Source organism: Rhinoraja longicauda, chromosome 22 (assembly GCF_053455715.1).
Source record: "Rhinoraja longicauda isolate Sanriku21f chromosome 22, sRhiLon1.1, whole genome shotgun sequence".
Lineage (NCBI taxonomy): Eukaryota > Metazoa > Chordata > Chondrichthyes > Rajiformes > Arhynchobatidae > Rhinoraja > Rhinoraja longicauda.
The window spans coordinates 33108619-33135187 of record NC_135974.1 but is presented as its reverse complement, the minus strand read 5'-3'; the positions used below and the strand labels follow the sequence as shown (position 1 = coordinate 33135187).

The 26569-nt window shown below is 46.7% G+C and overlaps 1 protein-coding gene across 1 annotated transcript in view; it reads left to right on the top strand.

Moving 5' to 3' along the window:
- The window catches only part of LOC144604540 (collagen alpha-1(XIV) chain-like), a 116632-nt gene that overhangs the window by 65816 nt on the left and 24247 nt on the right, over nucleotides 1–26569 (top strand). Inside the window, 6 exon segments of the mRNA XM_078419072.1 lie at nucleotides 4855–4994; nucleotides 7132–7255; nucleotides 10188–10331; nucleotides 13548–13712; nucleotides 20897–20935; nucleotides 22582–22720. Of these exon segments, the coding sequence (XP_078275198.1) occupies nucleotides 4855–4994; nucleotides 7132–7255; nucleotides 10188–10331; nucleotides 13548–13712; nucleotides 20897–20935; nucleotides 22582–22720 (751 nt within the window).

Genomic DNA, 26569 nt, shown 5'->3' with positions numbered 1-26569 from the left:
ATGTCTCAGTGATCCCTACAACATCATACTTGCCCATGACTAACTGAGCCTCAAGCTCATCCACTTTATTTTTTATACTACGCGCATTTAAGTACAACACTTTAACTTCTGTATTTACCTCCTCTCTCACATCGTTCACAATTGGCCCTGCCCTTAATTTCTTTTCCGCTCTAGAACTTCTGTTCCCATTCTTCCGAGAGTCTTTTGCAATATCTCCTGTATTCCCTTTGACCTCATCTTCATATTCACAATTTGTTAACCCCTCCCCCCCACTACTTAGTTTAAAGCCACAGGTGTCACACTAGCAAACCTGCCTGCCAGAATGTTTGTCCCCCTGCTGTTAAGATGCAACCCGTCCCTTTTGTAGAGTGATCAGCCATGATCGCATTGAATGGCGGTGCTGGCTCGAAGGGCTGAATGGCCTACTCCTGCACCTATTGTCTATTGTCTATTGTCTATTGTCTATAAATGGATACGGAGGTTCGAAAGGTTCCGTCTGGCAAGTAACTTGAATGCCAGCTCCGAAGATAATCAAGTTAACACGCTGATTTATTGCATGGGAGATGAGGCGGACGATGTTCTGCGCGGGTTAAACCTGACAATAGCACAAAGCGGAACGTACATAAGGGTGCGCGATGGCTTCCAACGATTTTTCATAGTAAAGAAAAATATAATCTATGAGCGTGCCAAGTTCAACATGCGCAGGCAGGGAGAACATGAAACAGTGGATGCCTTTGTCACTGCGTTATATGCGCTGGCAGAGCACTGTAACTACGGGGTGCTACACGACGAGCTGATACGCGACAGGCTTGTTGTCGGACTGATGGATAAGCGGCTGTCCGAACGTATGCAGCTTGACGCAGAATTGACGCTCGAAAAGGCCGTCAATATGGCGAGGCAGAGTGAGGAGGTGAAACGGCAACAATCTTCTCTGCGAGGTGACACCAGGACAGAGACAAGTGATGCTAAATCTGTGGACAGAGTGTATAAGAGCAGTAGTAAAGGTGCCAAAAACAAACCTCACCAGGCTTATGGCCACCAACTCAAAACACACAGCGCCCAACACAGCAGGGGGAAAAGTGTACAGTGCCATAAATGTGGCAGCTCTCCGTCCCATCCAAGGCAGGATTGCCCGGCAAAGGATGCGAAATGCCATTTGTGTGGGAGAAAGGGACATTACAAGCGTGTGTGTAGATCACCCAAAACCGTGCAGGAAGTTGAAGAGGACGAGGATGTTATGTTCCTAGGCAGCGTCACAGCCGATGGAGAGCCATGGATGGTAAACATCGACATAAATGATAAAAACGTGTCATTGAAAATTGACACCGGCGCCGATGTTACAGTCCTACCCCACACCGTGTTTAAAGAGATCTATAGAGACAGCGATCCACCTACCCTCCGTAAAGCAACCAAGCCACTGCTGGGACCCGGGAGGAGTCCACTAGAAGTTGTGGGCGTCGCTGGGCTGTTCCTGGTGAAAGGAGAGAAAAGGGTGATGGAGGATGTATACGTCACACGACACCTGCACACTGCATTGCTGGGGAGGCCTGCTATCGGCAAGCTGGAGCTTGTGGTTCGGCTAGACAGCATCACCATAGAGACACTTAAGACTAGCTACCCGAAGCTATGCAGCGGTCTCGGGGAGGTACGACAGCAGTATGCCATCAAGCTGAAACCAGGGGCCCAACCGTTCTCATTGAAGACACCCAGAAGGATTCCGTTGCCGCTGATGGGTAAAGTCGAGCGAGAACTGTCCCGCATGGAAGGCCTGGGGGTGATCACCAGGGTTGAAGAGCCTACTGACTGGTGTTCAGGCATGGTGGTGGTGCCGAAAAAGACAGGAGCCGTACGCATATGCGTCGATCTCACTAACCTCAACGAGTCGGTGTGTCGAGAAAAGTACATCCTGCCATCGGTGGAGGAAACACTGGAGATGCTGGCTGGAGCCAGATTATTCAGCAAGTTGGATGCCAACACGGGGTTTTGGCAAATACCCCTGACCGAAGACTCAGCAAAATACACAACATTCATCACACCCTTCGGTCGTTACTACTTCAAGCGGCTGCCCTTCGGCATTGCCTCTGCCCCCGAACACTTTCAAAATAGGATGGTGTCAGAGGTCACAGAGGGACTCGAGGGAATCGTCTGCCACATGGATGATGTACTGGTCTGGGGCCAAACACGAGAGGAGCACGACGCTCGTCTGCATACTGTGCTGGCGAGGATCCAAAAGGCGGGCATTACGCTTAACATTGACAAATGTGACCTGTCGAAGGAAGAGGTGACCTTTCTTGGTCATGTCCTCTCCTCCAGTGGCATTAGTCCTGACCCGAGCAAGACTGAGGCTGTAAGGAAGATGGAGGAGCCGATCAATGTGAGTGAGCTGAGGAGCTTTCTCGGAATGGTTAACCAGCTGGGGAAGTTCATCCCGCAACTAGCAGAGAGAGACAAGGCTCTGCGAGACCTCCTGTCAAAGAGGAACTGCTGGCTGTGGGGCGTCGACCAGGCAAGAGCGTTTCAAGATTTGAAAAATGCACTGGTATCCCCACCTGTACTAGCCATGTACGACACGAACCGTGAATGCAAAGTCTCAGCAGACGTGTCATCTTACGGCCTGGGAAGTGTACTTCTCCAAAAATGGGATGAGGAGTGGAGACCGGTAGCCTACGTGTCACGATCTCTCACACAGACGGAGCAGAGATACGCGCAGGTGGAGAAAGAGGCCTTGGGCCTGACCTGGGCTTGTGAAAGGTTCCGCAACTTTCTCATCGGTAAACACTTCCAGATGGAGACGGATCATAAGCCTCTCCTGAGTCTGCTGGGGTCACAGGCACTGGATGCTCTCCCTCCACGGATTCAGCGTTTCCGGATGCGCCTCATGCGCTATTCTTACTCCATTTCTCATGTGCCAGGAAAGTGTCTGTGGACAGCTGATACGCTGTCGCGTGCTCCTGTGAAAATGGGGGAAACGCCTGACGAAAAGGAGTTGTTTGAGAATACAAACATCTATGTGGACATGATAATAGAGAACCTGCCGGCAAGCACTGCCTACCTGGATGAGTTGAGAGCGGAGCTAAAAAGGGACAGTGTGTGCGCACGTGTAATGCAGCTGTGTCAGGAAGGATGGCCAACGAATAGCAACAGTGAACCGGCACTCAGGCTGTACTGGGCAGAACAAGCATTGCTCACGGTAAATGACCGACTGTTACTCAAAGGGGACAGATTAGTCATACCCTCAACTATGAGGAACGACGTGCTGACCAGACTACATGAAGGTCACCAGGGAGTGGTGAAGTGTAGAGAGCGTTCATGACGGTCAGTGTGGTGGCCTGGACTAAGTCAGCAGCTGAACGAATTGGTCCTCAACTGCCGGACATGCAGCAAGGAGAGACAGAACCACACAGAGCCGCTGATGCCATCACAATACCCAGGCCGACCATGGCAAAAGCTGGGAGCTGACTTGTTCATGCTGGGAAGCAAGAACTACCTGCTGGTAGTGGATTATGCATCGAGATACGTGGAAATCGCTCCACTCAGCCCCACCAAGTCGACAGATGTAATCCACCACCTCAAATCAATGTTTGCACGTCACGGCATTCCGGAGACATTGGTCACAGACAATGGGCCTCAGTTTGCCGGAACCGCCTTTGCTGCGTTTGCAAAGTCGTATGGTTTCCGCCACGTCACAAGCAGCCCGAGATATCCTCAGAGTAACGGGGAGGCCGAACGTGCAGTCAAGACAGTGAAGGGTCTCCTGAAGAAAGCGGCGGATCCCTACCTCGCTTTACTTGCATATAGAGCGACCCCACTGCAAAACGGGTACAGCCCAGCCCAACTCCTTATGGGGAGAAGGCTTCGCACTACGGTACCAACACTTCCAGCCCTGCTGAATCCTGCTCTTCCCGACAATGAAGTAGTTGCGTGGAAGGAAAAGGAGAAGAGAATCAGAGATGCACAACGGTACAACCTGCGGCATCGTGACGACAGGCTCTTTCCCGGACAAGAAGTGTGGGTCACGGATCAAGGCGAAGCTGGAGCTGTGATCGGCAGCCACACCGCCCCCCGCGCTTACATCGTGGAGGGACCTCACGGGACGGTCAGGCGAAACCGTCACCATCTAATTCCCATGAAACCCTTGCCGGACCAGAGTGGGGGTGGTATGAAAGAGCAACTCCCGACTGGGTTGCATTCCAGAGCAGAGCTCAGCAGAACCACCAAAAGAGAACATTCCAGAGCAGAGCTCAGCAGAGCCACCAAAAGAGAACATTCCAGAACTGCCATCCACTCCCAGAACCAGGTTTGGGAGAAGAGTGGTGAGACCAGATAGTTTGAACTATAAGTGAAAAAAAAAGAGAGTTTCTAAAGAAAAATGTTTTTCTAATTTAGTGAAAAGGGTAAAATCCTTTTCACTAAGACAATGTGTTTACATGTACTTATGTTGATTTAATTTAGTTCAGATAGGAACAGACCTTCCAGCTAAAGAGGCAGATTAATCCTCTAAGGTCTGGTGAATCAACCGCAGTCTACCGATTGATTCTAGAAAGGGGAGATGTGGTGTTATTGCAATGTGCCTTTAAGACTACACAGGTCTATTGGTAGGGGGTCATCAGAGGGTGACAGTGAGGAGCCCGGGGGAGCAGATGGCGGTTGAATAAACACTCGCGTAAAAACACAGTCGGACTCACTGTATCTTTTTAAAGAACACAACAGTCTCAACCCGAAACGTCACCCATTCCTTCTCTCCAGAGTTGCTGCCTGACCCGCTGAGTTACTCCAGCATTTTGTGTCTACCTTCAATTTTAACCAGCATCTGCAGTTTTTTTTCCTAACCAATCGTTCTCCTTTCTCCTTTAGATTGTCGTGCTGTCACAGCTAACCTGATGTTTATAATTGATGGATCTTCATCAGTAGGAGAAGAGAACTTCAAGAAAATCATCTCCTTCGTCTACGACAGTGTTAGTGTATTTGACCAAATCGGGCCAGTGGGGATACAGGTAAGAAGGGGTTTACATACAAACCTAGAGTTTCCGAGATATTTCTGTTTTTTTAAATACAGGTCCACCACCGATTTTCCAGCCATTGATGATCTGGCATTTCTTTTGCAGGAAAAACATTCCCGATGTGGGGGGAGTTCAGAATAAGGGGGAGGTCATTTAGGACGGAGATGAGGAAAATCCTTTTCACCCAGAGAGTTGTGAATCTGTGGAATTCTCTGCCACAGAAGGCAGTGGAGGCCAATTCATTGGATGTTTTCAAGAGAGAGTTAGATTTAGCTCTTAGGGCTAACGGAATCAAGGGATATGGGGAGAAAGCGGGAACGGGGTACTGATTTTGGATGATCAGCCATGATCATATTGAATGGCGGTGCTGGCTCGTAGGGCCGAATGGACTACTCCTGCACCTGTTTTCTATGTTTCCTTTATGGGGACAAAATTATGAGAGAGCACTTGCAATTCCCTGGGTGGCCACAGAGGGCGTTGGGTGTAGCGTGTCCCTCCGCCCTGAGAGAGTAATTTGTTTACATCTTCAGTTGTTGGTGGCAATGCCTCAGTTTTGTGCAATTCTGAGCTTATTTTGCTTACATTTAACCCCAGCTATGGCTTCTGTGCAAGGTCCAAGCGACGGTCTCGGTGTCAAGCGTTAGGTACACTTAATTTACATTTAATAAATGGTAACTCAAATTTCACTGAACCTTGATTGGTACATGTGACAATAACTTGATTTTGAAATCTTGAATATTTGTTTTAAGTTTCTAGCAGTCCATGGTGGGGTTTTAGAGACGCGGGAGGGTATAATTGGTCATTAATAGAACACAACTCCAAAACAGGCCCTTCGGCCCACAATGTCCGTGCTGGACATAATGACAAGATCAACTAATCTCAGTTGCCTAAACATAATCCATTCCCAGCATATCCATGAAAGACTATCTAAAAGCAACTTGTTATTTAGTTTTGAGATGCAGTGTGAAAAGAGGACCTTTCAGCCCACCGAGTCCAGGCTGACCAAAGATAACCCGTGGACTAGTTCTATCCTACATATGAGGGGTCATTTTACAGAAGCCAATTAACCAACAAACCTGCATGTCTTTGGAATGTAGGAGGAAACCGGAGCACTCGGAGAAAACCCACGCGGTCCCACCAGGAGAATGTACAGACAGCACCCGTGGTCAGGATCAAACCCGGGTCTCTGGCGCTGTAAGGCAGCAACTCTACTGCTGCGCCACCGTGCCAACCTTATTAAACAAAGTAAAAATTACCCTCTGCATGTTTAAATAATACAAGCCATCACTAGGGAACAAATTAGTTACAGATGGCCAGAAGTTAATTTTATCCAGAATTGCACAAACAAATAACTCTGTACGGTAATGATACTGCCACAGTATTTCAATTAATGGCATTAAAAACACATAAGACTGAAAAGAATGATCTCATTGGAGCCCTTCAAACTATCTTTGATCGGACTCTACCGGCTTTATCTTGCACTAAACGTTATTCATGTTATTCCCTTCATGTATCTGTACACTGTGCATGGCTCGATTGTAATCATGCATTGTCTTTCCACTGACTGGTTAGCACGCAACAAATGCTTTTCACTGTACCTCGGTACACGTGACAATAAAATAAACTCAAACTCAACTCAAATGAAAGGAGAGAGAGAGAGAGAGATGTAGGAAAAGTTGGAAAGAACGTATGCATATACCTGTACATCAAACTTTTGAATTCAATAATATTATGGTAGTTCATGGCATCCATAAGACCATAAGACTTGGGAGCAGAATCAGGCCATTCACCCCCATTGAGTCTGCTCTGCCTTTCAATCATGGCTGATCTATCTTTCCCTCTCAACCCCATTATCCTGCCTAACCTTTGACACCACAGGTGATAACCTGGGGTCGACCTGTTGGTAATATAACAATTAAGTTATGGTACGTAAAATAAACAATGGGCGTTCTTTGTCAGGTACGGTGATTTATTTTGTGTAGGAAGGAACTGCAGATGCTGGTTTACACCGAATATAGACACAAAGTGCCGAAGTAACTCAGCGGGGCAGGCAGCAGCTCTTGAAAGACAGAATGGGTGAAGACGTTTTGGGTCGAGACCCTTCTTCAGACTCACGTTCTTATTTTCACAGGTATCGGTGAGCCAGTTCAGTCGTCACATGACGGATGAAATTCAGCACAGCTCCTTCAGAAATAGAGAGCAATTACTGGGAAGCATCTATGACATACCCTACAGAGCAACAAACGCCAGCACAGGTAAACCACTGCTGACACACTGTGATCTCAGATCCATGACCACACATTATCTTTAATAATGTAACATGTTGTTTGAAGTTCTGTCCCTCTGCAAACGATAAATCTGTTAAATTTAGTATCTAAGAATCATACAATAATAAAGGAAAAAACGGACGCTCCGTACTGGAGTAACTCAGCGGGTCAGGCATCATCTCTGGAGAACAGGGATAGATTATGGTTCAGGTTGGGACTCTTCTTTAGACTATAACCCAAGTCCTTTAGACTGTAACCTAACCTAACCTTAGGTGGTGACTGTGGAGAGCAGAGATGTGAGTGAGCATATGAGATGAGAGATGATTTTGTTTCCTGTATTCTGGTTTAGTTGGACTATCTCGACTGACTTTGGAAATAGGAAGTCTTTGCTCGCAATGCCAAAATGGCCATTCAACTCTCGTGAGGTAGTGCGGCACGGTGGCGCAGCGGTAGAGTTGCTGCCTTACAGCACCAGAGACCCAGGTTCAATCCTGACCACGGGTGCTTGTCTGTACGGAGTTTGTACGTTCTCCCCGTGACCTGCGTGGGTTTTCAACGGGTGCTCCGGTTTCCTCCCACAATCCAAAGACCTACAGGTTTGTTGGTTTATTGGCTTCGGTAAAGATTGTAAACTGTCCCTGGTGTGTAGGATAGCATTAATGTAGGGGGACCACTGGTCGGTGCGGACTCAGTGGGCCGAAGGGCCTATTTCCATGCTGTATCTCAAAACTAAACTGAACAGGTTAAAGAAAAATTTATTCACAAAATGCTGGAGTAACTCAGCAGGTCAGGCAGCATCTCGGGAGAGAAGGAATGGGTGACGTTTCGGGTCGAGACCCGTCTTCAGAAGTCTTTGCTTGCAATAGTCTGAAGAAGGGTCTCGACCCGAAACGTCACCCATTCCTTCTCTCCCGAGATGCTGCCTGACCTGCTGAGTTACTCCAGCATTTTGTGAATAAATCGATTTGTACCAGCATCTGCAGTTATTTTCTTATACTACAGGTTAAAGAAAAAAATGGCTAAGTTAAGCTTACATTGCCTTGCAAAATCTTGGATTGTGTTTACATCGGTATGCTGCATTGGATTGCGTTTACATCTGCTATACTACACGCCAGGACATCAGGCATTGGTGTGCACCATTATACCATCTCCAATTTATTACTTAAATTATTTATTCGGCTGATAAAGATTGAAGTTTCCTAATCTGGCATGTAGCACGCACAGGAACTTACACATGAGGATGTGGAGAGTGATTAAGTGTAATGGGTCCCTGACTAACTTTCCACAAACTGGATTAAATCCAATCTTAGCCTCACTTGAGAAGTGTTAGTGATAAAATGCAATGAAAATGAACTGCAAGTGGGCGGCACAGTAGCACAGCGGTAGAGTTGCTGCCTGACAGCGCCAGGTACCCGGGTTCATAGAGTCATAGAGTGATACAGTGTGGAAACAGGCCCTTCGGCCCAACTCGTCCACACCGGACAACAATGTCCCAGCTATACTAGTCCCTCTTGCCTGCGCTTGGTCCATATCCCTCCAAACTTGTCCTATCCATGGACCTGTCTAACTGTTTCTTAAATGATGGGATAGGCCCAGCCTGAATTACCTCCTCTGGCAGCTTGTTCCATTCACCCACCACCCTCTATGTGGAAAAAATTACCCCTCGGATTCCTCTTAAATCTTTTCCCCTTCACTTTGAACCTATGTCCTCTGGTCCTCGATTCCCCGACTCTGTGCATCTAGCTGATCTATTCCTCTCATGGTTTTGTATACCTCTATAAGATCTCCCCTCATCCTCCTGCGCTCCATGGAATAGAGACCCAGCCTGCTCAACCTCTCCCTGCAGCTCATGCCCTCTAGTCCTGGCAACATCCTGGTATTTTTTTTCTGAACCCCTTCAAGCTTGACAATATCTTTCCTGTAACATGGTGCCCAGAACTGAACACAATATTCTAGATGCGGTCTCACCAACGTCTTATACAACTCCAACATGACTTCCCAACTTCTATACTCAATACTGTGACTGATGAAGGCCTAAATGCCAAAAGCCTTTTTGACCACCTTTTCTACCTGCGACTCGACCTTCAAGGAACCATGCACCTGTACTCCTAGATCCCTCTGCTCTACAACACTACCCAGAGGCCTATCATTTACTGTGTAGGTCCTGCCCTTGTTTGACGTCCCAAAATGCAACACCTCCCACTTCTCTGTATTAAATTCCATCAACCATTCCTCCGCCCACCTGGCCAATCGATCCAGATCCTGCTGCAATCGTTCACAACCATCTTCACCATCTGCAAAACCACAAACTTTTGCATCATCAGCAAACTTACTAATCTTGCCCTGTATGTTCTCATCCAAATCATTGATGTAGATGACAAACAGCAACGGGCCCCGCACCAAACCCTGAGGCACACCACTAGTCAGAGGCTTCCAGTCCGAGAAGCAACCTTCCACCATCACCCTCTGCTTCCTTCCATGGAGCCAATTGTGGGTTAATTGGCTTCTGTAAATTGCCCCTAGTGTGTCAGATGTAAAACTGAGATAACATAGCACCAGTGTATACCCTCGCCCCCCTGACATCAGTCTGAAGAAGGGTCTCGACCCGAAACGTCACCCGTTCCTTCTCTCCTGAGATGCTGCCTGACCTGCTGAGTTACTCCAGCATTTTGTGAATAAACTAGTGTAATGGCGATCGTTAGTCAGTGTGGACTCGGTGTGCCGAAGGGCCTGTTTCCACGCTGTATCTCTGACCAAAACTAATGCTGGTTTATACCAAAGATCGACACAAAATGGTGGAGTAACTCAGCAGGCCAGGCTGCAGAAAAGGAATGGGTGACATTCCGGGTCGTGGAGTGTTAGTGAAACGGTTATTAATTTAAGATGTCTTACTCGTATTCCTGTCAATTTTGTTTCATAGTCAAAGATGGCAGAGCATCGAATAGCTTGTTTTCCACAAATGAATCGAAGGAACGAAAACGTGTTCACAAAATCTTGGTCGTTATCACTGGTGGGAGAGTCCTTGGTGAAATAAGCCAGAGGTTGCAACAGTTGGCGTTGGAAGGTGATTTTAATTTCAGCCGACTATTCAATTATTTTTGAAGTCCGCTTTGTTTTCAGACCACAATTTCTAGTTGTTGAAGCTGTTGTTCCAAGTAGACATTTTTCTGAAAGGAAATAGCATTTCAGCTGTTTTACAGAACCAGTGTTAGAGCTCCCGGCCAGGGTTGCCAACTTCCTCGTTCCCAAATACGGGACAAAGGGTGACATCACCGCCACCGCGCCCCATGTGACCTCACCCAGCCAGCGGCCACGTGCTCCCGCTCCACCAATGGCAGCCGCCATTGGTGGGGCGGGAGCACGTGGCCGCTGGCTGGGTGAGGTCACGCGGGTCGGTGACGTCACCCTTTGTCCCTTCTTTGGGAACGAGGAAGTTGGCAACCCTACTAATACGGGACGAGGGCGGTCCCGTACGGGACAAATCAATTTAGCCCAAAATACAGGATGTCCCTGAAATACGGGACAGTTGGCAACCCTAATCCTAGACCAGATCCACCCAGAAACCTCAGATCTCGGGAGCTGGCTGTGTGGAGTTTGCACGTTCTCCCCGTGACCACGTGGGTTTTCTCCGGGTGCTCCAGTTTCCTCCCACGTCCCAAAGATGTCATCGGGTCATATGTGATAGGAGCAGAATTAGGCCATTCGGCCCATCAACTCTGCTCCGCCATTCTATCATGGCTGATCTATCCCTCCCTCCTAACCCCACTCGCCTGCCCTCCACATAACCCATAACACCAGTATTAGTACTGGTGTTAATCAAGAATCTATCCATCTCTGCCTTAAAAATATCCACTGACTTGGCCTCCACAGCCTTCTGTGGCAAAGAATTCCACAGATTCACCACTCTCTGACTAAAGAAATTCCTCCTCTCCTCCTTCCTAAAGGAACGTCCTTTAATTCTGAGTGTATGACCTCTGGTCCTGGACTCTCCCACTAGTAGAAACATCCTCTCCACATCCACTCAATCCAAGCCTTTCACTATTTGGTAAGTTTCAATGAGGTCACCCGTCATCCTTCTAAACTCCAGTGACGTGCATGTTTGTAGGTTAATTGGCCCTCTGTAAATTGCTCTTAGTGTGTAGGAAATGAATGAGAAAGTGGGACAACATCGAACAAGTGTGAATGGGTGATAGAAACATGGAAAACAGGTGCAGGAAGAGGCCATTTGGCCCTTTGAGCCAGCACCGCCATTCATTGTGATCATGGCTGATCATCCACAATCAGTAACCCGTGCCTGCCTTCTCCCCATATCCCTTGATTCCGCTAACCCCCTGGAGCTCTATCTAACTCTCTTTGAAATTCATCCAGTGAATTGGCCTCCACAGCCTTCTGTGGCAGAGAATTCCACAAATTCACAACTCTCTGGGTGAAATAGTTTTTTTCTCACCTCAGTTTTAAATGGCCTCCCCTTTATTCTTAGACTGTGGTCCAGGAATAAAGGGGATTGAGGTGGAGTTGGTGGGCTGAAGGGCCTGTTTCCATGTTGTTTCTTCAAGCTTAAATTAAACAGTAGCAATGTGATGTTAGCTGACTGTGTCTGGCACAGCTTGGGAGACAAAAGAAATGAAGGCTACATTGGCAGCTTACTGCTACTGTGGAATTATGCTGTACTGTGTTTCTTGCACAAAATCTCTTTCAACCTTAGAATAGAAATAAGGAGGAGTTTCTTTAGCTAGAGGGTTGTGAATCTGTTTAGACAGTAGACAATAGACAATAGACAATAGGTGCAGGAGTAGGCCATTTGGCCTTTCGAGCAAGCACCACCATTCAATGTGATCATGGCTGATCATTCTCAACCAGTACCCCGTTCCTACCTTCTCCCCATACCCCCTGACTCCGCTATCCTTAAGAGCTCTATCTAGCTCTCTCTTGAATGCATTCAGAGAATTGGCCTCCACTGCCTTCTGAGGCAGAGAATTCCACAGATTTACAACTCTCTGACTGAAAAAGTTTTTTCTCGTCTCCGTTCTAAATGGCCTACCCCTTATTCTTAAACTGTGGCCCCTGGTTCTGGACTCCCCCAGCATTGGGAACATGTTTCCTGCCTCTAATGTGTCCAACCCCTTCACCAGTCTGAAGAAGGGTCTCGACCCGAAACGTCACCCATTCCTTCTCTCCCGAGATGCTGCCTGACCTGCTGAGTTACTCCAGCATTTTGTGAATAAATCGATTTGTACCAGCATCTGCAGTTATTTTCTTATACCCTTAATAATCTTATATGTTTCGATAAGATCCCCTCTCATCCTTCTAAATTCCAGTGTACACAAGCCTAGTCGCTCCAGTCTTTCAACATATGACAGTCCCGCCATTCCGGGAATTAACCGGGAATTCATTGTCACAGATGGCTGTGGATCCCAAGGCACTGGGTATTTTTAGTGGAGAATGAAGGGTTCTTGATTAGTACGGGTGTCAAGGATTATGGGGAGAAGGCAGGAGAATGGGGTTGAGAGGGAACGATGAATCAGCCATGTTTGAATGGCAGAGTAGACTCGATGGGCCAAATGGCCTAATTCTGCTCCTAAATCTTATGGTCTCATGGTCTACATCTATCACAATGAATGACTCCATTTGCTGCTTCAAGAATATTCTCTTGCAGTTAATATTTTATTGTGATTTTGTGACTTGATTCAGGATTGGTTTGGAATCCGATGAACACTTTTGAAATTTAGCTTTTCATCCATCAAAGTGTTCTCAGAATGGGCTCAGTACAGAAATCCAAGTAACTGAGCAACTGGCCATCCTAATAAACCAGTCACCAACAACTTGTATCATTTAGGTTCCAGTTTAACGACCGATTTTGCACATATCTACTGCTAAAATTCATTTTTCTTTTTACAAAAACCCAGCCATCTTGACTGCAGTCAAGAGCCAAGAGTGTTTTATGGTCATGTGTTCCAAAACGGAACTATGAAATTCCATTTAAGTGATGAATATTTAGTACAATATATTTTTTGAATAATTTGCAGAATTGATATGAAAAGTATACATGCCTTTTGTTAAAATACTATCTCTTCTTTACAAAAGGTCAGCCATCTAGACTGTAAATTATGCATGTTAAGTGCAAAATATTTGTAATAATTAGTCGAAGTTATATGAAAAGTATTAATGGCGTTTGATTTAGCTTGCTAAATGTTATGATTTTAGCAATAACATATTGGACATGATTATATCTATGTCCGAGGTGCTGTCATCTTAACTTTTATCCAATTTCATTCCACAGGCTTTTTTATCTTCGTTCTTGGCGTTAATGATGTTGATGAGGCAAAGATTACTAACGTTGCAAGCACACCCAGTCCCAGAGCTGCATTTTATGTTCGTCACTTCAGTGACTTGAACGACGTTGGAAGCAAACTTATTGCGTCGATTTGTCAGACTGTTTCCACAAGTAAGCCTGTTGCTTCAGTTGCCGCCTTTATAAGTAGCACAAGTTTTGGTTTAGTTTAGTTACAGCGCCGAAAACAGGCCATTTGGCCAACCAAGTCTGCGCCGACCAGCAATCCCCGCACACTAACACACTCCTATACACACTAGGCACAATTTATAATTTTACTAAGCCTATTAACCTACAAACCAGTACGTCTTTGGAGTGTGGGAGGAAACCGGAGATCACGGAGAAAACCCACGCGGTCACGGGGAGAACGAACAAGCTCCACACAGACAGCGCCCGTAGTCAGGATTGAACAGATCAGATAATACTGTCCATAATTACAATCAAGTCAAACTCTGGTACAATAGGTAGAGCAAAGGGGAAGATACAGAGTGCAGAGTATAGTTCTCAGCATTGTAGCACATCAGTTCCATAGACAATGCCCACAATGGGGTAGAGGTGAATCGGACAGTACCCTAGCTAATGGAAGGGTAACCTGAGGGGAAGAAGCTGTTCTTGAGTCTGGTGGTGCGCGCTTTCAAGCTTCTGTATCTTCTGCCAGACTGGTGCGGGGTGAAGAAGGAATGATCAGGGTGAGATATGTAGGAAAGTAACTGCAGATGCTGGTTCAAATTGAAGGTAGACACAAACTGCTGGAGTAACTCAGCGGGTCAGGCAGCATCTCAGGAGAGAAGGAATGGGTGATGTTTCGGGTCGAGACCCTTCTTCAGATTGATCAAGGGTGAGATATGTCTTTGATTATGGGGAGAAGGCAGGAGAACGGGGTTAGGAGGGAGAGATAGATCAGCCATGATTGAGCGGCGGAGTAGACTAGATGGGTCGAATGGCCTAATTCTACTCCTTTCACTTATAACCTCACTTATAATGTTGGCAGCCATTCCAAGACACCGTGAAGTGCCGATGGGTGAATGGTGTGACGTTAGACAATAGACAATAGACAATAGACAATAGGTGCAGGAGTAGGCCATTTAGCCCTTCGAGCCAGCACCGCCATTCAATGCGATCATGGCTGATCACTCTCAATCAGTACCCCGTTCCTGCCTTCTCCCCATACCCCCTAACTCCGCTATCCTTAAGAGCTCTATCCAGCTCTCTCTTGAAAGCATCCAACGAACTGGCCTCCACTGCCTTCTGAGGCAGAGAATTCCACACCTTCACCACCCTCTGACTGAAAAAGTTCTTCCTCATCTCCGTTCTAAATGGCCTACCCCTTATTCTTAAACTGTGGCCCCTTGTTCTGGACTCCCCCAACATTGGGAACATGTTATCTGCCTCTAATGTGTCCAATCCCCTAATTATCTTATATGTATCAATAAGATCCCCCCTCATCCTTCTAAATTCCAGTGTATACAAGCCCAATCGCTCCAGCCTTTCAACATACGACAGTCCCGCCATTCCGGGAATTAACCTAGTGAACCTACGCTGCACGCCCTCCATAGCAAGAATATCCTTCCTCAAATTTGGAGACCAAAACTGCACACAGTACTCCAGGTGCGGTCTCACCAGGGCCCGGTACAACTGTAGAAGGACCTCTTTGCTCCTATACTCAACTCCTCTTGTTACGAAGGCCAACATTCCATTGGCTTTCTTCACTGCCTGCTGTACCTGCATGCTTCCTTTCATTGACTGATGCACTAGGACACCCAGATCTCGTTGAACTCCCCCTCCTCCTAACTTGACACCATTCAGATAATAATCTGCCTTTCTATTCTTGCTTCCAAAGTGAATAACCTCACACTTATCTACATTAAACGGCATCTGCCATGTATCCGCCCACTCACACAACCTGTCCAAGTCACCCTGCAGCCTTATTGCATCTTCCTCACAATTCACACTACCCCCCCAACTTAGTATCATCTGCAAATTTGCTAATGGTACTTTTAATCCCTTCGTCTAAGTCATTAATGTATATCGTAAATAGCTGGGGTCCCAGCACCGAACCTTGCGGTACCCCACTGGTCACTGCCGGCCATTCCGAAAGGGACCCATTTATCCCCACTCTTTGCTTTCTGTCTGTCAACCAATTTTCTATCCATGTCAGTACCCTACCCCCAATACCATGTGCCCTAATTTTGCCCACTAATCTCCTATGTGGGACCTTGTCGAAGGCTTTCTGAAAGTCGAGGTACACCACATCCACTGACTCTCCCTTGTCAATTTTCCTAGTTACATCCGCAAAAGATTCCAGTAGATTTGTCAAGCATGATTTCCCCTTCGTAAATCCATGCTGACTCGGAATGATCCCGTTACTGCTATCCAAATGCTCAGCAATTTCGTCTTTTATAATTGACTCCAGCATCTTCCCCACCACTGATGTCAGACTAACTGGTCTATAATTACCCGTTTTCTCTCTCCCTCCTTTCTTAAAAAGTGGGATAACATTTGCTATCCTCCAATCCACAGGAACTGATCCTGAATCTATAGGACATTGAAAAATGATCTCCAATGCTTCCACTATTTCTAGAGCCACCTCCTTAAGTACTCTGGGATGCAGACCATCAGGCCCTGGGGATTTATCAGCCTTCAGTCCCATCAGTCTACCCAAAACCATTTCCTGCCTAATGTGGATATCCTTCAGTTCCTCCATCACCCTAGGTTCTCCGGCCCCTAGAACATTTGGGAGATTGTGTGTATCTTCCTCAGTGAAGACAGATCCAAAGTAACGGTTTAACTCGTCTGCCATTTCTTTGTTCCCCATAATAAATTCCCCTGCTTCTGTCTTCAAGGGACCCACATTTGCCTTGACTATTTTTTTCCTCTTCACGTACCTAAAAAAACTTTTGCTATCCTCCTTTATATTATTGGCTAGTTTACCCTCGTACCTCATCTTTTCTCCCCGTATTGCCTTTTTAGTTAACTTTTGTTGCTCTTTAAAAGAGTCCCAATCCTCTGTCTTCCCACTCTTCTTTGCTATGTTATACTTCCTCTCCTTAATTTTTATGCTGTCCCTGACTTCCCTCGTCAGCCACAGGTGTCTCTTACTCCCCTTAGAGTCTTTCCACCTCTTTGGAATAAATTGATCCTGCAACCTCTGCATTATTCCCAGGAATACCTGCCATTGCTGTTCTACCGTCTTCCCTGCTAGGGCCTCCTTCCAATCAATTTTGGTCAGCTCCTGCCTCATGCCTCTGTAATCCCCTTTGCTATACTGTAATACCGACACTTCCGATTTTCCCTTCTGCCTTTCCATTTGCAGAGTAAAACTTATCATGTTGTGATCACTGCCTCCTAATGGCTCTTTTACCTCTAGTCCCCTTATCAGATCAGGATCATTACACAACACTAAATCCAGAATTGCCTTCTCCCTGGTAGGCTCCAGTACAAGCTGTTCTAAGAATCCATCTCGAAGGCACTCTACAAACTCTCTTTCCTGGGGTCCATTTCCAACCTGATTTTCCCAGTCTACCTGCATGTTGAAATCTCCCATAACCACCGTAGCATTACATTTTTGACACGCCAATTTTATCTCCTGATTCAACTTGCACCCTGTGTCGAGGCTACTGTTTGGGGGCCTATAGATAACTCCCATTAGGGTCTTTTTACCCTTACAATTTCTCATTTCTATCCATACTGATTCAACATCTCCTGATTCTATGTCACCCCTTGCAAGGGAATGAATATCATTCCTTACCATCAGAGCAACCCCACCCCCTCTGCCCACCTGTCTGTCTTTTCTATACGTTGTGTACCCCTGAATATTCAGTTCCCAGCCCTGGTCCTCTTGTAGCCATGTCTCAGTGATCCCTACAACATCATACTTGCCCATGACTAACTGAGCCTCAAGCTCATCCACTTTATTTTTTATACTACGCGCATTTAAGTACAACACTTTAACTTCTGTATTTACCTCCCCTCTCACATCGTTCACAATTGGCCCTGCCCTTAATTTCTTTTCCCCTCTAGAACTTCTGTTCCCATTCTTCCGAGAGTCTTTTGCAATATCTCCTGTATTCCCTTTTACCTCATCTTCATATTCACAATTTGTTAACCCCTCCCCCCCACTACTTAGTTTAAAGCCACAGGTGTCACACTAGCAAACCTGCCTGCCAGAATGTTTGTCCCCCTGCTGTTAAGATGCAACCCGTCCCTTTTGTACAAGTCACCCCTAGCCCAGAAGAGATCCCAATGGTCCAGAAATCTAAATCCCTGCTCTCTGCACCAGTCCCTCAGCCATAAATTCATACCCTCTATCTCTCTGTTCCTGGCCTCACCAGCACGAGGTACCGGTAGCAGTCCAGAGATAACCACCTTCGACGTCCTACTTCTCAGTGTTTTTCCCAACTCTCTAAACTCCCGCTGTAGCACCTCCTTCCTCTTCCGCCCGACGTCATTCGTGCCCACGTGCACAACGACTTCAGGTTGATCGCCTTCCCTCGCTAGGATTTTCTGAAGCCGGTCTGTGATGTGCTGAACCCTGGCACCAGGGAGGCAACAGACCATCCTCAAGTCCCTCCTGCTGCCACAGAATCTTCTGTCCGTCCCTCGGACGATGGAGTCACCGACCACTACGGCTCTTCCAGACTTCGGTCTCCCCTGTCGAGTATCCTTGCCAACAGGTCCGCCACTCGGACTGGAAACGTCTTCTGCCCCAACAGTTCCCAAGAGGGTATACCTATTTGCAATAGGCACAGCCACTGGGGTCTCCTGTAGTCCACGTCCACTCCCCCCTGAAACAGTCTCCCACCTTCGCTCGACCTGGACCCTTGGCGTGACAGCCTCACAATAGGTCCTGTCGAGGAAACTCTCGCATTCCCGGATGGCCCTGAGGTCATCCAACTGCCTCTCCAACTTCACCACACGTCCCTTCAGGAGCTGCACCTGGACACAGTTCTTGCAGGTGTAGCTCCCAGAAGCTCCAGCGACGTCCCTGTCTTCCCACATCCTGCAGGAAACACACTGCACCAACTTTTCCGCCATCACCTTGTGCCTATAACCAGCTCTGGCTTAAAACAATTGTATCCTCCTCACCTCAGCCTCGCAGCCAAAGACTCGCACTTCCCTCACTGGGCTGCACCTGAACAGGGCTGCACCCTTTTGCAAGTCTTGCTTATATCACCAATTAAATTGCCTGATTGTCCAATTTACCTGACTTCTCACTTAAATTAGCACTTACTTTTCTGCTCAGCCAACGGGCGTCCTTGCTCTGCTCCCGGACTTTTCAAATTGACTACCAGCTTCCTTTTGGCGCTCTTTTTAAACTGCCTGTTCAACTGTAATTAGCACTTACTTTTCTGCTCAGCCAACGGGCGTCCTTGCTCTGCTCCCGGACTTTAGGTCTGTGTGATGGTCTGGGTTACATCTAAAACTCTCTGCAATATCTTGGGGTCTGAAATTGCTGCTAAATTAGGCAGATAAGACTTCTGCAGCCAAGTGGCCTCTTGCAGAACAACTCATTCAATGCTTATTCAGTGCCCAATATAATCCTGTAAAAGCATAATGCCTGTCAGCTGTTGGTGTAATGCACTGAAGGCTATATCTTAATTTGTAATGAGAATTCCCATTAGGTGTTTATTGTCCTAAAAACACTGAATATAAATACTGATAATGTAACTTGTACAATCTAGGAAGAGTGCTCCATTTTTACTTGGGTGTAGGGGGAGGATACAAAATTGGGATAACGTAGAACTAGAGAGAGTGGGTGGCCGATGGTCGGCGGGGACTTGGAAAGGCCGAAGGGAATGCTTTCAAGCTGTATTTCTAAACTAAAACTCGTTAGAGTGGACTAAAAAATCTGTTGCCTTATTCAAAGACGTGCGTTAATCTGTCCAATCTTCTCATTTCTGTAGTTATCAGTTTTTATTTTTCACTTTCAAATCAGATGATCGTGAGTTCAGATGTGGGACCTCTCTAAACTAAATTAAACCTAGCGCGCAGATAGTTCAGTGCCATACAGCGTGGGTCGAGCATTGTAGTGGATGACACTCTTCTTAATGGAGCATGCAGGAAGGAACTGTAGACACTGGCTTACACTGAAGATAGACGAGAAATGCCAGAGTAACTCAGCGGGACATCAGGTTCTCTGGATAGAAGGAATGGTTAAGTTCGGGTCTCGACCCAAAACGTCACCTATTCCTTTTCTCCAGAGATGCTGCCTGTCCCGCTGAGTTACTCCAGCTTTTTGTGTCGACCTTCCTAATGGAGTGTTAGACTGTCTGCTTACGGCGGGATGTTAATGTTACATTATTGACCGTCGCGATCTCTCGATATTGCGCCTACTTTTTACTTGTTTGAACAAAAGCGAAAATTGTTCGTGCATTTGATTTGGGGGTCTGCAAATGATTAAAACTAATTGGCCTGAAAGCAGTCATAGAGTGTGGAAAGAAGTCCCTCGGCCCAACTTGCCCACACCTACTAACATGTCCCACCTACACTAGTCCCACCTGCCTGCGTTTGGCCCACATCCCTCTAAACCTGTCCTATCCATGTACATGTCTAATTGCTGTTTAAATCCATGTACATGTCTAATTGCTGTTTAAATCCATGTACATGTCTAATTGCTGTTTAAATCCATGTACATGTCTAATTGATGCTAATTGCTGTTGCAATGGTCCCAGCCTCAACTACCTCCTCCGACAGCACGTTCCATACACCCACCACCCTTTATGTGGAAAACGTTACCCCTCCCCCCCCCCCCCCCCCCCCAGATTCCTATTAAATCTTTTCCCCCCTCACCTTCAACCATTGCCCTCTGGTTCTCGATTCGCCTACTCTGGGCAAGAGACTCTATGCATCTACCCGATCTATTCCTCTCATGATTTCGTTCACTCACTAGTGCAGCGTGGACCCGTTGCGTCCGAACCTCTCTCTCCTGCGGGCCCGGCGACCCTCCCCCCAACAGACGACCCGCGGACCCACCCGTTACCGGCCCGGAAGTCTCCCCCGGGGCCGTGGGCGGGCGAGGGGGGGAGAGGAAAGAGGAGAGGGGGGCCACTCACCCAACCCCGGGCGGCCAGAGCGAGCCGTGAGATTTGGATTTTTGGAATCACTGTAGAAATGTTACAAAACAGCTGAAATGTTTGCGTTTTAAAAAATATATAGTAATTTGTTGTTAGAAGCACAAGTGACTGCAGATGCTGGAAACTGTGGCAAAAATACGCAGAGTAGCTGGAGGAACTCAGCGGGTCAGATAACATCTGTGGAGGATCCTTGTGATTGACTAACTTCATGTTTCTTCTTTTCAGCTTGTGCTTTGACAAATATTAGAGGCACCGTTGTCCCAGGTATGAAGTACATTTTGCTTGTTTTTAATTCAAGTAGTCATAGTCACACAGCATGGAAACAGGCCCTTTATCCCACAGCCATGCCCCACCCAGATGTCACATCCACGCTAGTCCCATTTCATAAAGTATTAAGACTAACAAAGTCCAGAATCAGCCAATCATCAAATCTGCTCTGTCATTTGATCATGGCTCATCTATTTTTCTCTCAATCCCTTCTTTCCATAACCCTTGACAATAGACAATAGGTGCAGGAGGAGGCCATTCGGCCCTTCGAGCCAGCACCGCCATTCAATGTGATCATGGCTGATCATTCTCAATCAGTACCCCATTCCTGCCTTCTCCCCATACCCCCTGACTCCGCTATCCTTAAGAGCTCTATCTAGCTCTCTCTTGAATGCATTCAGAGAATTGTCCTCCACTGCCTTCTGAGGCAGAGAATTCCACAGATTCACAACTCTCTGACTGAAAAAGTTTTTCCTCATCTCAGTTCTAAATGGCCTACCCCTTATTCTTAAACTGTGGCCCCTTGTTCTGGACTCCCCCAACATTGGGAACATGTTTCCTGCCTCTAACGTGTCCAACCCCTTAATAATCTTATACGTTTCGATAAGTTCTCCTCTCATCCTTCTAAATTCCAGTGTATTCGCTGTCATTCATCAAGATCCTATCAATCTCAATGACGGCCTCCACAGCTGTCTATGGCAATGAATTCCACAGATTCCATAGTTCGAAAATCACCACCCTCTGGCTAAATAAATTCCTCCACATCTACATTCTAAAGGTACATTCTTTTTTATTCTGAGGCTGTGCCCTCTGGTCCGAGACTCTCCAATTCTCCCTCCTCACATCCCTTCCTTATTTGGTAGATTTCAATGAGATGTCCCCTCATCCCTTTAAACTCCAGCGAGCCCAGGCCCAGAGCCATCAAATGTACCTCATACTTGAACTCAATTATCCCTGGGATCATTCTTCTGGAGCTCCTCTGGACTCCTCTCGAATGCCAGGATTTGCCCTCGTTTGGCCCATATCCCTCTAAACCTTCCCGGTCCATGTACCTGTCAAAATATCTTTTAACTGCTGTCTCAAATACCTGCCTCAACTAGACTCCCCTGGCAGCTTGTTCCACATAATGGTGGCGCAGCGGTAGAGTTGCTGCCTTACAGCGAATGCAGCGCCAGAGACCCGTGTTCGATCCCGACCTCTGGGCGCTGACTGTACGGAGTTTGTACGTTCTCCCCGTGACCTGCATGGGTTTTTTCCGAGATCTTCGGTTTCCTCCCACACTCCAAAGACGTACAGATATGTAGGTTAATTGACTGGGTAAATGTAAAAATTGTCCCTAGTGTGTGTAGGATAGTGTTAATGTGCGGGGATCACTGGTCGGCGCGGACCCGGTGGGCCGAAGGGCCTGTTTCCGCGCTGTATCTCTAAACTAAACACCACCAAAAAAAAAGCCCCTCTCACCTTAAACCAATGTCCCCTGGTTCTTGATTCCCATGCCTGAGGTAAGAAACTCTGTGCATACACCCTATCGATTCCAATTGAATCAATCCTACTAATAAATTGTAGTCTTTTCTAAGTTTATTTTACAATAAAATTGCTTTTGGTTCAAAAATCATTCGTATGTTTTGATAATTCTCTTATAGGGATTAACATGATGGAGGCATTTGGCTTAACAGATAAAGAGTTCTCGGAGCTTGAAGGTGTTGCGATGAAGTCTGACATCTTCACAGGCTCATCATCGTACAGTATTTTTGAGAATGCTCATCTTGTCCAGAATACGAGGTATGAATTTGACGTTGTCTCTGCCAAACCATTTCTAGCTCACATCGCCCACCTTCACTTTCAGTCGCTGTTATCCGCCTCCCTCCGAGCCTTTGTCACCTCAAGACTCATTCATCCTTTATGATCGCTTTACTTTAGTTTAGTTTAGCGATACAGTGCGGAAACACCGAGTCCCACCGAGTCCGCGCCCACCAGCGATCCCCGTACACTAACGCTATCCTGCGCACACTAGGGGCAATTTACAATTTACGGAAGCCAAATTAACCTACAAACCTTTGGCCCATCAAGTCCGTGTTGACCAGCGATCCCCGTACACTAGTGCTATCTTAAATACTAGGGGCAATTTACAATTTAACCAAGCCAATTAACCCATAAACCTGTACATCTTTGGACAATAGACAATAGACAACAGGTGCAGGAGTAGGCCATTCGGCCCTTCGAGCCAGCACCGCCATTCAATGTGATCATGGCTGATCATTCACAATCCTGCCTTCTCCCCATACCCCCTGACTCCGCTATCTTTAAGAGCTCTATCTCGCTCTCCAAATCATCCAGAGAATTGGCCTCCACTGCTTTCTGAGGCACCTGTGCCCTACATTCAGTTGGCATTGTTGCCTCAATCCTCTCTTAGTTCAGTCTCTTAACACCTCATTTAACCCTGCACCCACTCCTTCAAAATCCCATCCGACCATCTGTATTCCTATTCTCCACAGGAAATCTTTAGCATCAGTTTGTCAGCCAATATCAATATGGAGTGCAATACGAATCTAATGACAGTTATGATCTAAAACAATCACAGCACAATAATCATCATTAATAATTGTTCTTAATAATCGTTCATTTCTGTGAGTTGATTTCTAAAAATATAAAGGTTGATCAGCATGTAGAAAACAATCTCAGAACCACGGTGGCGCAGCGGTAGAGCTGCCATCTTACAGAGCCAGTGACCCTGGTTCGATCCTGACCATGGGTGCTGTCTGCAAAGAGTTTGTGTACGTTCTCCCCATGATCACGGCTCATCTATATTTCTCTCAATCCCTCCTTTCCATAACCCTTGATGCTGTCATTCATCGAGAACTTGACAATCTCAATGACGGGCCTCCACAGCTGCCTGTGGCGATGAATTCCACAGATTCCCTAGTTCGAAAATCACCACCCTCTGGCTAAATAAATTCCTCCTCGTCTACATTCTAAAGGTACATTCTTTTTTATTCTGAGGCGGAGCCCCGTGGGTTTTCTTCGGGATCTCCAGTTTCCTCCCATACTCCAAACATATACGGTTTTCTAGGTTGATTGGCTTGGTAAAAATTGTAAGTTGCCCCTAGTATATAAGATAGCACTTAGTGTCCGGGGATGGCTAGTCAGCACAGACTAGGTGGGCCAAAGGGCCTGTTCCTGCCCTGTATCTCTTAAATTAAACAAAACAGAAAATGCTGCTCCATTATCTATAAGCTCTTTTTTTTTTTACTTCACACCAGTATTTAAAATAATCATTAAAATCTATATCTTTATTAAGTGTAAGAAAATAACTGCAGATGCTGGTACAAATCGAAGGTATTTATTTCACAAAATGCTGGAGTAACTCAGCAGGTCAGGCAGCATCTCAGGAGAGAAGGAATGGGTGACTTTTCGGGTCGAGACCCTTCTTCAGACTGAAGAAGGGTTTCAACCCGAAACGTCACCCATTCCTTCTCTCCTGAGATGCTGCCTGACCTGCTGAGTTACTCCAGCATTTTGTGAAATCTATATCTTTATTAATATCTGTTTTTGCGGCAGTGTTTCATACAGTACCAACCTGAGGATGTTTTAATACATTAAAGACACTTTATAAATGAGATGATGTTATTAGAGTTAAATTTTAAACAATTTTAAATACGCACGCCAAAATATGACTAAATGTGACAATTAATTTTTACATTGTTTTAGACATTAAAAACTCAGCCAATATTTTAAATCTAAACTTTTCAGCTTAATAACGGCCAAGAGTTATAATTACATCAAGTTATTTCATCTTTTTAATTTCAATCTCAGTACGTGATTTTTTCCCTTCACTTGTGTTAATTTAAACCTAGATTCACTTCACAACCAAATATTTAAACCAAAAGTCCCTTCAAACTCAGCACAGGTTAAACATACTGATCGAAGGTATTTATTTCACAAAATGATGGAGTAACTCTGCAGGTCAGGTAGCATCTCAGGAGAGAAGGAATGGGTGACGTCTCGGGTAGAGACCCTTCTTCACACTGATGTCAGGGGGGCAGGACAAACGAAGGATATAGGTGGAGACAGGAAGATAGAGGGAGATCTGGGAAGGAGGAGGGGAAGGGAGGGACAGAGGAACTATCTAAAGTTGGAGAAGTCGATGTTCATACCACTGGGCTGCAAGCTGCCCAGGCGAAATATAAGGTGCTGTTCCTCCAATTTCCGGTGGGCCTCACTATGGCACTGGAGGAGGCTCATGACAGAAAGGTCAGACTGGGAATGGGAGGGGGAGTTGAAGTGCTCGGCCACCGGGAGGTCAGTTTGGTCAATGCGGACCGAGCGCAGGTGTTGAGCGAAGCGATCGCCGAGCCTGCGTTTGGTTTCGCCGATGTAAATAAGTTGACATCTAGAGCAGCAGATGCAATAGATGAGGTTGGAGGAGGTGCAGGTGAACCTTTGTCTCACCTGGAAAGACGTACTAACCATTATTTCGAAAGATAGACACAGAGAGCTGGAGTAACTCGACATGTGAAAATTTTGCTTGATATTGATTTTTTAAAATATTGATTTCTCTAATTTCAAGTAACTCTTGCATCTCCCCTCTCTCCATCCCTCCCCCACCCAAGTCGTACCAGCTTCAAAGTCATCTTGTTGAGTCTCATTGTCTATACTGGTTTTCACCTAGGCCACAGTTAACAATGACCTATGATTGTTGTGTTTTTTTCCACATCTTTCATTCATTTGTTCTATATCTCTCTACATCACCGTCCATATCTCTCGTTTCCCTTTCCCCTGACTCTCAGTCTGAAGAAGGGTCTTGATCCAAAACGTCACCCATTCCGTCTCTCCCGGACGCTGTAGGCCTGGACGCTGTAGGCCCTACATAGTTGCCGACCATAGTTCTCCCCATGACTGTGTGGGGTTTTTCCGGGTGCTCAGGTTTCTTCTCGCACTCCAAAGATGTACAGGTTTGTAGGTTAATTGGCTTCTGTAAATTATCCCTAGTGTGCAGGATGTGAAAGTGTGATGAAATCGAACTAGTGTGAAAGAGTGATTGATGGTTGGGGGCAGACTCGGTGGGCCGAAGGGCCTGTTTCCATGCTGTATCTCTAAAACTGAAACTGTGCAATCTTCAAACATGCCTCACTCTGGGATGTGTCTTGAGCAAAGGAGGATGGGACCGCACGGACCTAAACTAGGTGAGCGGAGAGACGGGGCCTGGTGGTCAGGAACTAGACTGGAGTCTGTGGGGAGGAACATAAGCTTTTCATTGTACCCCGTTACACATAGGGTTGCCAACTGTCCCATATTAGCGGGACATCCTGTATTCTGGACTAAATTGGTTTGTCCCGTATGGGACCGCTCTTGTCCCGTATTAGGTCCAGGGGGGTGCTGTAGGCCGGGACGCTGTAGGCCCAGGGGGCGCTGTAGGCCCGGACACTGTAGGCTGGGACGCTGTAGGTCCAGGGGGCGCTGTAGGCCCAGGGGGCGCTGTAGGTCCAGGGGGCGTTGTAGGCCCAGGGGGCGCTGTAGGCCCAGGGGGCGCTGTAGGCCCGGATGCTGTAGGCCCGGACGACGCTGTAGGCCCGGACGCTGTAGGCCCAGGGGGCGCTGTAGGCCCGGACACTGTAGGCCCGGACGCTGTAG